The sequence below is a fragment of the Hoplias malabaricus genome, chromosome 2, assembly GCF_029633855.1.
Source record: "Hoplias malabaricus isolate fHopMal1 chromosome 2, fHopMal1.hap1, whole genome shotgun sequence".
Classification (NCBI taxonomy): Eukaryota; Metazoa; Chordata; class Actinopteri; order Characiformes; family Erythrinidae; genus Hoplias; species Hoplias malabaricus.
In genome coordinates, this window is record NC_089801.1 from 58,416,609 (window position 1) to 58,431,358 (window position 14,750).

The window sequence follows — 14,750 nt, forward strand, 5'->3', positions numbered from 1 at the left end:
TTACAGAATATACATGGAAATAAACCTGTGTCCTGTAAAATTAATTTAAAACACTCATAAACATAATTATCATATAGTGTTAAAATAATTTAAACTCATTTAAAGCAACTTTTTACAATGTAACAAAAACTTTGATTATTTTATTTGTTGGCAGAAGTAATATTTTAGCATTTTGGTTTGAATATAAAAAAAGTATTTCAGAAAAACAGTTTAGCAAATTAAAACTCTTAATTAAAAAATATAATATAAATATATATATAATATAATTTGTCCAGTAAAAGCCATCTAGAGGTGTTTTTTTTTAAAAAAAAAAAGGAAATTATCCTATGATATCTGGATAAATTTTATCCAGTCTGAACATAATTTGAACAGGGAAAAATAATGATAAATCATTCTGATTCTTGATAGAAAAAGTGGGATTTAATTATCCGGGAAATTTGTCCAAAACACCAGGTTTACTTTTGAAAACCGGCCGCTGATGATGTTCAATAAGCTTTTTGCTATAAATCACAAATATGGCAAAATCAATTACTTTAAGTAATATCATGTTTCTTCCAGATCAAGTTTCCAGAGGCTGTGTCCAAAACACCATTCTTCCATACTAAAAAGTGTACTACACTAGTGTGAATTTGAATGAAGCCCGACTTGTTGCTCTGTGGTGTTGTCTCTAGTGATGTGTCGGTTGCGAACGAACCGGTTCAAAGAGCCGGCTCTTGTAAGTGAACGATGAGAGCCGGTTCCCGTCTAAGACCAAGCCATTTTTTTTCTAAGGCTTGTCATTCAACCAATCAGAGAACAACAAGCAAGCTCCAACCCTCCAACCCTCTAAGCTGAGACACTTGGTTTTCCTGAATGCCAATCTGCCTTCCAAAAAATAGTTGAAGAAAACGTTAAATCAGTTAAATGTTTGTTGACAGTTGTGGTTTTTTTTAATCACTACCGTTGAATGCTGCTGTTTTGCACTTTGCAGACTATTTATTTATTTTATTACCCAGAAATGGATGATTATTTAATTTAATAAGCTATTTTGTAATACCTACCTTTTGGGTTCCATTGGCTATACTTCAGAGTTTACAAGTGATTTTTTTATTAAGGTGTTTAAATAAATATCCAGTTATTTATACAATTGAATGTGTGAGTGCAATCAGTGAGTTATTACAAGACAGCCATAAAAACAATTGGCCATTGCAACACTATTTATTATTTTTAATATTGAACAATAATCTTTTGTCCATATAGTCATGTAAAATGTAGGTAATATCGTTCTGTACCAGTGGAAATAAGTGGTAACACAAAGAGCCATTTAGGAGCTGAAAGAGCCGAGCCAAAAGAGCCGCCTCCCTAAAAAGAGCCGAAATTCCCATCACTACTTAAGATAAATCATATAAATCATCCTGTCTTTATTATCCATCTCCAGTAACTACTAACTAATGTGGATATTAATCGTGATTAGTTCAGCACAAAACAGATATTTTCATTAGGCTACTTCTGTGTGACAGGTTGGCCTTATTTCCTGTGACTCTGTCTCTCCTGATGGTTGCGGATGGTTGATAAGATGAACACATCAAAGTCAGTTTGTCTGATATTGACTTTGTCTAAGCTGTCAGTAACATGTCACCGTCGATCATATGAAAAGACACATGCCCACAATTCTGGTAAATTTAGAGCATTTATGTACCATTAAAATATATCCAAGGAATTACATCATTTGAACACAGCAGCTGTCCCTCACACTGTGTGAAAATTTTATGATAAATGAACAAACAGAAACATTTATATTTACTTCCACTGAAATGTAAGATATTCCTTCTGCTGTGGACTTACTATTTTGCAGATAAATATTTTAATTTGGACAGCAATTATATGTACATTTTCTTGTATAACACGGTTATTTTCAGGTGTGTTTCAAAAGGTTCATCTGTTTGCTCACAGAAGCAGCTTGTGGTCAGCTTGTGACAATCAAAAGTATTTTCCTATGGTTCAAAACCACAGATCGCAAGATAAGTTAGAGGGACTTTAACAGCAGCAGCAGCCAGTTTCAGTTTGGGTTTAGAGTTGTCTCATCATTTTTATATAAGAATTAGTGTTCACATCCTGGTAAAAATCAGGTCCTGGATCAGTCTCTGATAATCCTGTAGAAGAGACTGGGGAAGAGCATTCTTAATACTTGTGAATAACGTCTTTGCTGTTTAAATGCACAGGGTTCACTTGTTTTTGCTTAGTGACATCACAGAAAATACTTCTGGTCAGTGATGCTGAAGGGGGAGGTGTGAAGCTTAAATTCTAAGACACTTTAGAGGAAGAGGAAACACCTAAAGCAGAGAGAAGGGCAGATGTAGACAGCCACAGAGAAGAACAGTATACAGAGAAAACTTTACAGAGAAGTAGAGCTGACCTCTGAGGAGAACAACAACAACACTAAACTCACACAATCTTAAAGACAGTGGACTGGAGTTTGGGTGAACATCAGTGAAGCTGGAGCTCAGTTCAGGATGAAGACCCTCCTCATCTTCACATTCTTCCTGATCTTAGGTCAGATGTTCTACTTTAACTGAATGTGACAGAACTGATTCTGAACTCTGTTCTTACAGCATCTTTAACACTGTGTAAGATCCTAGTTCTGTATTTTAGTAGAATTTCTGCAGGAGTGAGGGAACCTGGAAGAATTGGTTGAAATCAGAAAGATGAGAAATTAGAAGCTCTAGTTTGATTAGCTTGTACAATGTGCTACTTTGACATGTCTGGCTGTTCAGGAGGTAATGTATACAAGGATAACACTCCTCAAACACACTACTAATCTGAAACTGAAGGAAAAATGTAATGTTTAAAACAGTTAATGTGTGATGACATCAAACCTCTCGTCTATAAACCCCTCCTTAACCCTGAATTTAGGGTGTGATGTATTATCAGGGTGACCAGATTACCCTATTTTTCAGAGTAATAACCCTCTTTTTAGTCCATGTCCCAGCATTGTAACTTATTTTTAAATATGTGCATATGTCCCATATTTCAATAGCAACAACAAATTGCAGAAAAATGCAAATGTTGATGCAAAAACTGATAGACAGGTACATCAGAATGTTGATTTACTGATGTAAGAAATGATTGACAGTATGTCCACCTACTCACAATGCCCATTTGTTCTGTGAGAGGCAGATTTACTTACTGCCCTTGTTACTTGTGCCCCATCAACCTCCCTCTGGTAGAAAACTTCAGTGTGACAGATGTTGGCAGAAAAGAGAATCACAGCCTTTAAATGCAAGAGTTTGGTGCTTACAGGTAGCAGCCATAGAAGTATTGTCGCTGTAACACAGCACTACAATGAAATTACTGGAACAGTTTGATCTCACATTTCTACTTGTCCTGTGATAGAACTGCAGAAGTTTTATCTTCTCATGAGCCTTATGCTTTCTAGTTCTAAACTGGATGAGGTGAACAGACATAATCTCTTTCTAATAAAAAACATGTATCTCCAAAATAGCAACTTTACAGAAGGAAAACCCTTATTAGTTTATATGGAATTAAATGTAAAAAGATTTTATTCAGAGTAATTTTGGAGTATTTCTATTGGTCCATTCATCATGAAATTTTCACACAGTGTGAAAGATAGTTTCTGTGTTCAAATGATGTAGTAAACTACATATTGACAAAATATTTAATGACATGGCTAAATGAACTTGGGCTTTTTTAGAAAAGTAGAAACTGTCGTATTGCAGTAATTCATTACATTTCAGAAGAAACACTGACTGAGCAGTCTACAAATTTAGACATTATTGCGATGGACAGTCAAACAGTGGCATGGACGTTAGACAAAAATGAACTCTGCTGAAATATTCCAGTGGACAGTGGGATTGTAAGCATCCACATACTGAACATGAGGAGTGTGTGGCAGGGGTTTATTGGAAAGTGAGAGGGAACAGAGACCTGAACCTTAGTCTGCTGAATGAAAGGCTGTGATGTTATTCACTAAGATAAACAACCAGGTAGGAATCTTACACTTTTACAGTGAAGAGAACTGAGATGGATTAAATTAATCTTTCTGATTGGCAGATCCAGTGAACTGCTTTGATGTGATTGGCTGCTCAGGAGGGACTGTCAGGATCTACTGTAAATACCAACAGTCTGGACAGAATAATAAATATTTCTGTAAGAAGGGAACAGATGAGTGTATAAATATACAAAGAGAGAACACATGGGTTCATAAAGAGAGACATTCTCTGACTGACAGATTTCAAACTCTAGTTTTGGTCTTCAGAAACCTGAGTTTACAGGACTCTGGATCATATCGGTGTGGAGAGACTGGAGGGTGGAGTCATGATGTGGAACTGAAAGTGAAGAGAGGTTAGAAACTTCAATATCTCACTAATGATATTCATCATGAAATTCTGTATAAACTGAGATATTTCTGAAAGAATAAAGAGGTCATAAGGTCATTGAGAAACTCCACCTTAAATTATTAGATGATGTCATTTATTTTGTATGATTGACAGATCCGTGTTGTTCGGGTCCAAGTGCTGTGACTGGTTTTCTGGGAGAGACCCTCACCATCAACTGTTCATCTCCAGAGGAGTTTATGACTGACACTAAAGGATTGTTAAAACAGGATGGTCAATATTTTACTGCAGTGATCACTACCACAGACTCTCAGAGCGACAGATTCTCCTTCTCTGAAGACAGACACTCTAAAGCTGTCAGTGTGACAGTCAGTGATGTGAGCGAAAAAGATGGAGGAGTTTATTACTGTGGTGTGTGGATTACAGGGAAATCTGTCCGGTACGACTCCCTTTACTCAGAGATCCAGCTGCAGGTCACTGGTGAGACACATTAACTTTTCATATTAGTCAGATAGTCCTGAGTGTTTGTACCCAGATTGCGGTCTTATTAAATACTGTGTCTTGCCACAAAAATATTTAAAAATGTTCTTCCCCCTCTGCCCTTTAAAAAGGCTCTCAAAGGCTAATTTGGGTACTGTATTTCATACTGAGAAATCGTTGACTTTTAGATGCAGTGCAATTAAAGACATTTTGTCCACTGGATAGACATTGCGAGGGGGCACATCATTAAACTGAGAGAAGCAGAATGGTTGTAGTGACGAACTGTTGCCATCTAGGTGTTAGTGTTGGGAACAAAGATTTTTTCAATAAGAAGCATGGACTGCTACAGACTGGAATCATATTGTTTTTAGCGATGAATCAAGGTTCCGTTTGGAAACCTATGATAGTCAGGTTTGAGTATAGAGGCCTCATGGTGAGTGCTTGAATCTTGCCTTTGCTGTGGGACTTCCAAATGACATTTTCAGCAGGACAGTATTCACCCACAAGATTTTCATATGACTCCACCAGATTTTAACACTGCCTGGGCCTCAGTCACCAAATTTACCACCAATCAAGCATTTATGGGACCAGCTGACCATCCCTTCTTGCTAAGGGATATGGATGGTAATAGAGGCAAAGAGGTCTTGTCCTGTGGCACATTTGCACAGAGATGCTGTAGCTAAGCCTATTGATCCTGCCCATTGGTAGGTTTGCAACGCTAGTTTACCAGCTGGTCCCATAAATGCTTGATTGGTGGTAAATTTGGTGACTGAGGCCCAGGCAGTGTTAAAATCTTCTATCTAAGATAGAAGTGGCACAATAGGAGCCTGCTTTCAGTTGTATCAGATGTCTCTAATGTGTGTGTCCACATATGAATGTACAGAATTACTAAAGATTTTACTGTTTTTTGTTGTATAAAACATCTACTGCTCCCAGAGAGATCACCCACAACTCTGAAACCAACAGCAGCTTCATCTGATGAAGAGCATCTCAGTAAGAACTCAGTCATTATTCAGAACTCCCTCTTTCACTCTATTTTCATTTTAAATGTGAACAGACAGTGGTTCCGTGTTTAGACTCCACTCAAGGAACTATTTCTGAGGCCACTGTGCTCAATGTCTACTGTGTACTAGAGGGGCATGAAGCCAGTGGAACTCTGTTTTCTGGAGAGACAAAGAACTATCAAGTACTGTTTTGAGATGAATTGGTGTGGTATTTATATCCAGAACTAATCGCCCAACATCAGGATGTGACCTCACTAATGTTTATGAATGAATATTGTTAATGTGCTGTTGAGTGACAATTTAATCATTGTTTTGTCTCTCAGATCCAGTTTCTTTTATCTTCTGCATTATTATCATCATCATCCTCATCACTGTGTTCATTTTTGTGACTCTACTGCTGATTTTAGGATGCAAAAAACCTCAAGGTACCCAAGACACAAATACCACCCTCACGTACACATTTATAAAGCTTTGTACAGCTTTGGAAACTGTCTGAGAACCTGCTTTTAGAGTACACTGTAGTATCTGCTTAGCATTTATTCATGAAAATAAAAGGCAGAAGTTAGGACGAAAAGGCTGGAGACCTGATGATGGTGTGGGAAACAGATATTAGACGTCATCTTTCTCCCAAACCACATTTATTCAATATTATAACCATTTTAATTCATACAATTTATGTCTATTAAGTTCATTCAGCACAAATCTTTATTGAGGCCTGTATGCAGCTGTCCTTCTCTTTTGTGTAAGAAAAGCAGAGGAAGAGCAGAATGTGTTAGAATGTGTGGACTCTGTGGTTTGTACAGTAATGTCCAGTGTAAATTCATTTCACAGTTCAGTAACCGTCCATGCTTGTGTCCACACCATCCACTCTTGGGCCAGAGATCTGATTTTTGCCCATTGCAATGTGATTCATTCATGTAGGTGAGCACCAGGATTTTGAATTTTGTGCAAGAAGCCAGTGAAGGGTAGGAATAATTTCTAACTTATGGTTAATCCTTGAACTGCACAGTGGCACAGCTGGTAATTGTCTACATGGGCGTCCTTCAGTTTCCTCCCACAGCCCAAAAGCTCATGGTAGGAGAAGTGGCCATATGAATACACTCCACCTGTGTGAGTGATTGAGTGTGATGGTGTTGCACAGAGTTTCTGGGTAGGCTTCGGACACACTGTGACCCTACTGAGGATACAGCAGTTGCAGAAAATAAATTAATGAATGGTTAATTTCCCTGACTCCCCCTTAATTGTCTGATTGAAATTTTCTCTGTTTCTCCAGACTCAGCTTCTATCAGCCATCGATCAAGACCAGAAGAAAGAGTAAGTCAAGAGGGGTCATGATAAAAGACTTGTATAAATGTAAAAATGGTATTTTACTATTAATATACAGCTAAACTGAACAGATACTTTCAAAGGTATCTGTTAAAATAAAGACACAGAATGTTGTTGTTCTGACTAGGCCTGGGAATTAAACAATACCCATATGTATAACAATGAATTTAATTGATGAGATTAAAGAAATATTAGATAAAATGTTCAAAAGGCTATTGAACTATTCATATATACACGCTGGCAATTCAAAGTTGTTAATTGAAACAATATAGAGATTTCAAAGCAGTAAAAACAAATATAGTAAAATAATTACAAACCGGATTCCAAAAAAGTTGGGACACTAAACAGATTGTGAATAAAAACTGAATGCAACGATGTGGAGGTGCCAACATCTAATATTTTATTCAGAATAGAACACAAATCACAGATCAAATGTTTAAACTGAGAGAATGTATCATTTTAAGGGAAAAATATGTTGTTTCAAAATTTCATGGCATCAACAAATCCCAAAAAAGTTGGGACAAGGTCATTTTTTACCACTGTGTGGCACCCCCCCTTCTTCTTACAACACTCAACAGACGTCTGGGGACAGAGGAGACCAGTTTGTCAAGTTTAGAAATAGGAATGCTCTCCCATTCATGTCTAATACAGGCCTCTAACTCTTCAATCGTCTTGGGCCTTCTCTGTCACACCTTCCTCTTTATGATGTGCCAAATGTTCTCTATAGGTGAAAGATCTGGACTGCAGGCTGGCCATTTCAGTACCCGGATCCTTCCCCTACGTAGCCATGATGTTGTGATAGCTGCAGAATGTGGTCTGGCATCTGGTCTTGTTGAAAAATGCAGGGTCTTCCCTGAAAGAGATGACATCTAGATGGGTGCATATGTTGTTCTAGAACCTGAACATAGTTCTCTGCATTAATGGTGCCTTTCCAGACATGCAAGCTGCCCATGCCACAAGCACTCATGCAACCCCATACCATCAGTGATGCAGGCTTCTGAACGGAGCGTTGATAACAACTTGGGTTATCCTTGTCCTCTCTGGTCCGGATGACATGGCGTCCCAGTGTTGCATAAAGAACTTCAAATCGTGACTCATCTGACCACATATAAAGAAGGAAAAAGAGTTAAAGAAATAAAAACACAAGAAATAAAAAGGCAGCATGTATGCAAAAGTGTCACCGTGACACTGCTCCAGGGTCCTGGGGTTGTGGTGTCGAGCCCCTACTCAGGTCACTGTTTGTGAGGTCTGTTCTCTGCGTGGGTTTCCTCTGGGTGCTCCGGTTTCCTGCCACAGTCCAAAAACATTCATTTGCTTTGCTGGGACACATCAATACTCAACAATGGCAATGACTGGGAAATGTAGAGAGGAGTGATTGGGAGGAAAGGCAAGTTTGATCTAAACCCTAGTGCTGGATTATTTCTGCTAGACAACTGGGATGGAAAATTGCTGCACAGACCGGATAACCTCAAAAGTGAGAGTTTGCTGTGAAAGCTGGTGAAGGACTCCCATAAATAGTAGGGGACATGGTGTCTAAATGGTTCTTGTTCAACAATTCCACTGTAGAAGAGGCTGCATATTAGCTGTGGTCAAAAATGTGTTGGTGCATGTTATGATGGCAACACAAGAATCTGATGGTGAATGACACTGGAACAAGGAGCCATCAAGTGGAAGAAGGAGATTTTGAGCTTTGTTGGCTCAGGGAACTCCCAAATCAATGGATGTGTAGGAGAAGAAGATTACAACGTTGGATACAGAAGCAAAACCCTGGGCATGGGAGGAGTTTGAAGAGGTCACTGTTGGCCACTGGCACTGGAAGAATCATTTTGAAGAGCTCTTAAATATGAGAGACATGCTTCCTGTGCAGGAAGTAGGTAGGGCCAGAAGTTGTGGTTTCAAATTTCAGTTCCTTGGCTTGGAAATCACTGAGGTTGTTAGAAAGCTCTGCTATGAAAATGCCCCTAGAGTGGATTAGATTCACCTGAAATTGCTGAAGGCCCTCTATACCAGGGACTGTTTTATCTGGCAAGGATACTGTATAAACACCAGGAACAGTGCATTTGGATGGGCAATCAAGGGTGATTCCCATTAAAAAAATAGTACTGAAGAGTATGTACCACTTATTTTTGCATCACATTTCTACTCTCTGGGAAAGCCTATGCTATGTTTCTGTAAAGGAGAACCATCAGATAGTTGCACCTAGGATTTAGGAGGAACAATGTGGATTTCATCTTGTTGTGGAACAATGGATTAACTCTTCATGCTTGCATAGATAAATGAGGGGCCATGGGAGTTAGCTGCTTCATTCTACACATACTTGGTGGATCTGGAGTAGGTATAAGGAACATGTTCCCCAAGATAATCTGTGGGAGTTGGGGTTGCCTTTGTCATTGTGGATAGCCATTTGGTCTTTGTACAGTCAGAGATTGAGTTGTATTTGTGTTACCAGCAGTATGTCAGGCTTAGTCTTTGTGGGCACTGGACTCTGTCAGGTTTGTGCCTTGTCTCCATTCCTGTTTTTGTTATTTATAGACACTGACTGACATAGAGCAGTCTGGGGCAGGCCCTGAGTCATAACGCTCTCAATTTACCAGTCAGTCTGGGTTTCCACCCACCTACGAGCATTTCCTTTGGGTAATGGCTGAAAGAATGAGAGCACTGACACAAGAGGCTGAAATATATATATATATATATATATATATATATATATATATATATATATATATATATATATATATATATATATATAATAAATTCAGATAAAATAAATTCAAGCTTAAAAAAATTCAAACTACATATTTTGAAGTTGCTCAAATTCGATAGGCCAAATTCATACGACATATTCTGTCATATCACATGCTATGCTCACAGGGCCATAAAAAAATTTCCACAGTACAATTTCTTCATATTCAGGATATTAATAGTCTGTTATATTGTATCTTCAGTGAGCCTTTCAGATGTTTGAGATACTTTGAAAGTAAAGAGATAATATCCGCGGAAGGAAGCTAAACGTGTAGTTTTTTCATGGTATGGAAGTTGGGTTCGTATTTTGCCATTTAGCAGCAACAGAATGGAACTACTGCAACATATAATGTGAAACAGAAAATCTTAATAAGAAACTGGCGAATAAGTAGCCAACTTCAGCATCGTGGTTGGACGTTCATTTGATTCGAGACAGAATTGATTGCTTATCCTTTGTATCCCGGGTGTGTACTCTGAATTTTTAACTCGTATTTTGGCATCTGAATTTGGTCTATTGAACTATTTTATCTGAATTTATTAACCTTGAATAATAACAGTGAAAATATGTTCTTGAAAATTCACGAGCAATTAAGTTAAATTCAAGCGCAATTATTATTATATGTAATAATATAATTACAAACCGGATTCCAAAAAAGTTGGGACACTAAACAGATTGTGAATAAAAACTGAATGCAATAATGTGGAGATGGCAAATGTCAATATTTTATTCAGAATAGAACACAAATCTCAGATGAAGAGTTTAAACTGAGAAAATGTATCATTTTAAGGGAAAAATATGTTGTTTCAAAATTTCATGGCATCAACAAATCCCAAAAAAGTTGGGACAAGGCCATTTTTTACCACTGTGTGGCATCCCCCCTTCTTACAACACTCAACAGACGTCTGGGGACAGAGGAGACCAGTTTCTCAAGTTTAGAAATAGGAATGCTCTCCCATTCATGTCTAATACAGGCCTCTAACTGTTCAATCGTCTTGGGCCTTCTTTGTCGCACCTTCCTCTTTATGATGCACCAAATGTTCTCTATAGGTGAAAGATCTGGACTGCAAGCTGGCCATTTCAGTACCCGGATCCTTCTCCTACATAGCCATGATGTTGTGATTGCTGCAGAATGTAGTCTGGCATTATCTTGTTGAAAAATGCAGGGTCTTCCCTGAAAGAGATGACGTCTAGATGGGAGCATATGTTGTTCTAGAACCTGAACATAGTTCTCTGCATTAATGGTGTCTTTCCAGAGATGCAAGCTGCCCATGCCACAAGCACTCATGCAACCCCATACCATCAGTGATGCAGGCTTCTGAACGGAGCGTTGATAACAACTTGGGTTATCCTTGTCCTCTCTGGTCCGGATGACATGGCGTCCCAGTGTTCCATAAAGAACTTCAAATCGTGACTCATCTGACCACAGAACAGTCTTCCATTTTGCCAAACTCCATTTTAAAAGACCCCTGGCCCAGTGCAAACGTCTGAGCTTGTGGAACTTGCTTAGAAATGGTTTCCTCTTTGCACTGTAGAGTTTCAGCTGGCAATGGCTGATGGCACGGTGGATTGTGTTCACTGACAATGCTTTCTGGAAGTATTCCTGAACACCATTCTGTTATTTCCTTGACAGTGGCATTCCTGTTTGAGGTGCAGTGACGTTTAAGAGCCCGGAGATCACAAGCATCCAGTAGAGTTTTACGCCCTTGACCTTTACGCACAGCAATTGTTCCAGATTCTCTGAATCTTTTGATGATGTTATGCACGGTTGATAATGATAACTTAAAATCTTTGCTATTTTACACTGGGTAACACCATTCTGGTATTGCTGCACTATCTTTCTGCACAACTATGGTGGAATTGGTGATCCTCTTACCATCTTGGCTTCAGAGAGACACTGACACTCTGAGAAGCTCTTTTTATACCCAATCATGTTGTCAATTGATCTAATTAGTGTTCCAGCTCTTTTAGCTGTTCGTTATATGTTCAATTTCATATTTCCAGCCACTTATTGCTACTTGTCCCAACGTTTTTGGGATTTGTTGACACTGTGAAATTTTGAATCAACAAATGTTTCCTTTAAAATGTTACATTTACTCAGATTAAACTTTTGATCTGTCATCTATGTTCTATTATGAATAAAATATTGACATTTGCCATCTCCACATCATTGCATTCAGTTTTTATTCACAATTTGTTTAGTGAACTTTTTTGGAATCCGGTTTGTATAATATATTTGTAGTTATATATTAATATATTTATTATTATAATTATTAATATATTCAGATGCATAATTGCGAAGAAAACTATACAGAGGTGAAAATCTGAAGACTTAAATTCAAAAGCAACAATATTCAGATGGATAATTTCAGTGCAAATAAATTCAGTGCTACAAATTCAAAGGTGATAATATTTCAAAGTCTGATGAGACAGATTTGCTTCCATAAAAACCACATACAAATACTGAAAGCTGTACACATCTATGTGTAGGCAACACACGTTTACAAAGTTCAAAGCTAAAAAGCAAGCTTCTGAAATGTTTATAATGTGTTTGTGTCTTTCTATCTGTACCTTTGAAAACAGGCTTTTGGAAAGTGTGTTTAGAGCTGAATTAAAAAAATAGATTAATGGCATTCTTACAGATCTTACAGTATATTGCTGGGATTTGGTCTGAATATTAGCATATATAGCATTCTGGAATCAATATTTCTATGAAAGTGAAATTGTCTAAGAGTCAAGGCATATCAGGCTAGTTCAGAAATGATGTGAGAGGCCTCAGACTCCAGAGGGTTAATATTGTGATAATGTTACAAATGTTTATACTGTAATAATTTTCATAATGTCATTTAGTATAGAATAAAAAATAACTGTAATAACATTTTTGTCCATATCACCCAGGCCTAGTTATACTCTGTGTTTCTTTCTTTTCAGACGGTTGATTATGAGACTGATCCACTTGGAAACCAGAACATTAGAATGTGCCCAGATGACTTCAACCCTAATTTCATCACCAATCAATCAGATTCTTTGTATCAGAACCTGGACCCAAGAAACAGAGAACCACATTCAGTTTATCAGAGTCTAAACCTCAGTAAAATCCAATCTGATTCAGTTTACCAGAGTCTAAATTCCAAGTCCACTCATTTGTTTCAATGCTCTAATTTTCACTATAATTTTAGAAGCATTCCCACATTATAAATCAACAACCTCTTGTTTTTATGAGGTCTGAACTGTATGTATCAGGGGTAATTAATTAAAATTCATTAACGTCCATTAAAAGAAATTTTTCTCAAGCCAAGGTCCAGACCACAATGTATAACCTGCATTATGATCAGTGCCGTATCCTGCATATAGAAGTAGCCTTGTAATTATAGCAATATTTTATGTAGTTAACAACCGAATATCAAATCAAATTACCCTTTCAATTATATTTCAGTATACAATACGATTTATAAATATTATAAATAACAAATACTGTCAATAAAATGTCCTTTTCTCATTTCAAGTAAAATTTACAAATAAAATTTACAAAATGCATATGTAAATAAAATCCCTAATGACTTGTAGTTGCAGTTGACATACATAATCAGCAATCTGATTGGTTCTTATCGCTGGAGGGTGGGACATTATCCGTTAACAGCAAGTTGATTGGCTCTTTATGCTGAAGGACGGGACTTTATCCATAAGATATAGAATCCATAGAATCCAAATTCAGTGTTATATGAATTTCATCCCGTAATTGTTCCCGTATTTTTAAAGTTCCTGGTTTTAACTCACACAAAAATGTTGTCCCGAATGTGTCCCTAAATAGCTTTTATCACATCCCTTGGGCTATTTTTACTGGCTCCAAGGCAGCGATGTCTGGAACCTGCCCTGCGTGTGTGTCACTCAATGCACAGATCTGAGTAGCTGAGTAGTATGTAAAGAGATGAGTCTCAAAATACTTGACAAATGTGAAAATATTAATCCAAAAATTAAACACAAGTCACAAGTATGTTTCACTATTCACAAATAAATACATCCCAATCTTTGCCTCAAAGTCTGCAGTTTGTACAAATACAGTTTAATTCATGTATACATGTTAGGTTTTCACAGATATATATCATCATTTTTCATGTTATGTGTCCTTTTTTTGAAATAAAGATAAGCTTGAGTTTTTAACTGATGCAGTCTTCACAATCAGTGTAATTGATGTTTATTGTTTGTATTTAAACCTGAGAACTGAACAAAAAACAAAAGAACAAAAACTGGCAAAATTTGGATAAGTTTCAGAAAATAACTTTAGGGGAATAATCCAAGAAGACCTGTAGGATTTTATTCATTTAACACACACAACCAGTCCAACACCAAAACACCTAGGAAAACTGAACACACAAGCACAGACCAGAAGTCAGAACTCAACTCAAAGGCAATACAATGTTAAGAACATTTGTATCAACAGAACAATAGTACTGTTCCAGTGGCAGATCATTTTTCCAACACTCTGGCATCACTGCTTGAAGAAAAAAGGTAAAACGAACATGGGGTGAATGGGGAGGAGAGTTTAATTTCATCAGTGTTTAAAAATGTTAATCAGTTGTAAAAATGCTCTTATTAATTGAACCATTGTGTAAATTCTACCTAATTCAACAGGCTTCATCTTCAGTTCAGCAAGACTGTTCAAAAGGAAGTGTAAAACAAACTAATGTTTACATTTTTAAGCATTCTATATTTAACATTAATTTAAGCATCAAATATGTTAAGCAATTTAAATAATAATAAAAAAAACTGCTGTTAAAATGCAGGAAATACACTTATTAATTTACAAATAAAACTGAAATAATTATAACTCTGCCTGACTCACAACTGCAGCCTAACTGTAGCCAC

The 14,750-nt window shown here is 37.2% G+C and overlaps 1 protein-coding gene across 3 annotated transcripts; it reads left to right on the plus strand.

The window, feature by feature from the left end:
* The first annotated feature begins 1,176 nt into the window (after positions 1–1,176).
* On the plus strand, positions 1,177–13,988 carry LOC136686592 (CMRF35-like molecule 8). 3 transcript variants are annotated; one of them, XM_066660485.1, is made up of 8 exons: positions 1,177–1,655; positions 4,051–4,146; positions 4,243–4,341; positions 4,491–4,814; positions 5,751–5,807; positions 6,142–6,243; positions 7,092–7,132; positions 12,816–13,988. In XM_066660485.1, exons 1-8 carry the CDS (start codon positions 1,544–1,546, stop codon positions 13,080–13,082), a joined length of 1,098 nt encoding a protein of 365 aa, XP_066516582.1. In that variant the 5' UTR covers positions 1,177–1,543; the 3' UTR covers positions 13,083–13,988. The 3 variants fall into 3 exon arrangements, with proteins under 3 accessions (XP_066516582.1, XP_066516580.1, XP_066516581.1); XM_066660483.1 differs by having other exon boundaries at positions 4,051–4,341; XM_066660484.1 differs by having other exon boundaries at positions 1,555–2,532; positions 4,051–4,341.
* The last annotated feature ends 762 nt before the right edge of the window (positions 13,989–14,750 follow it).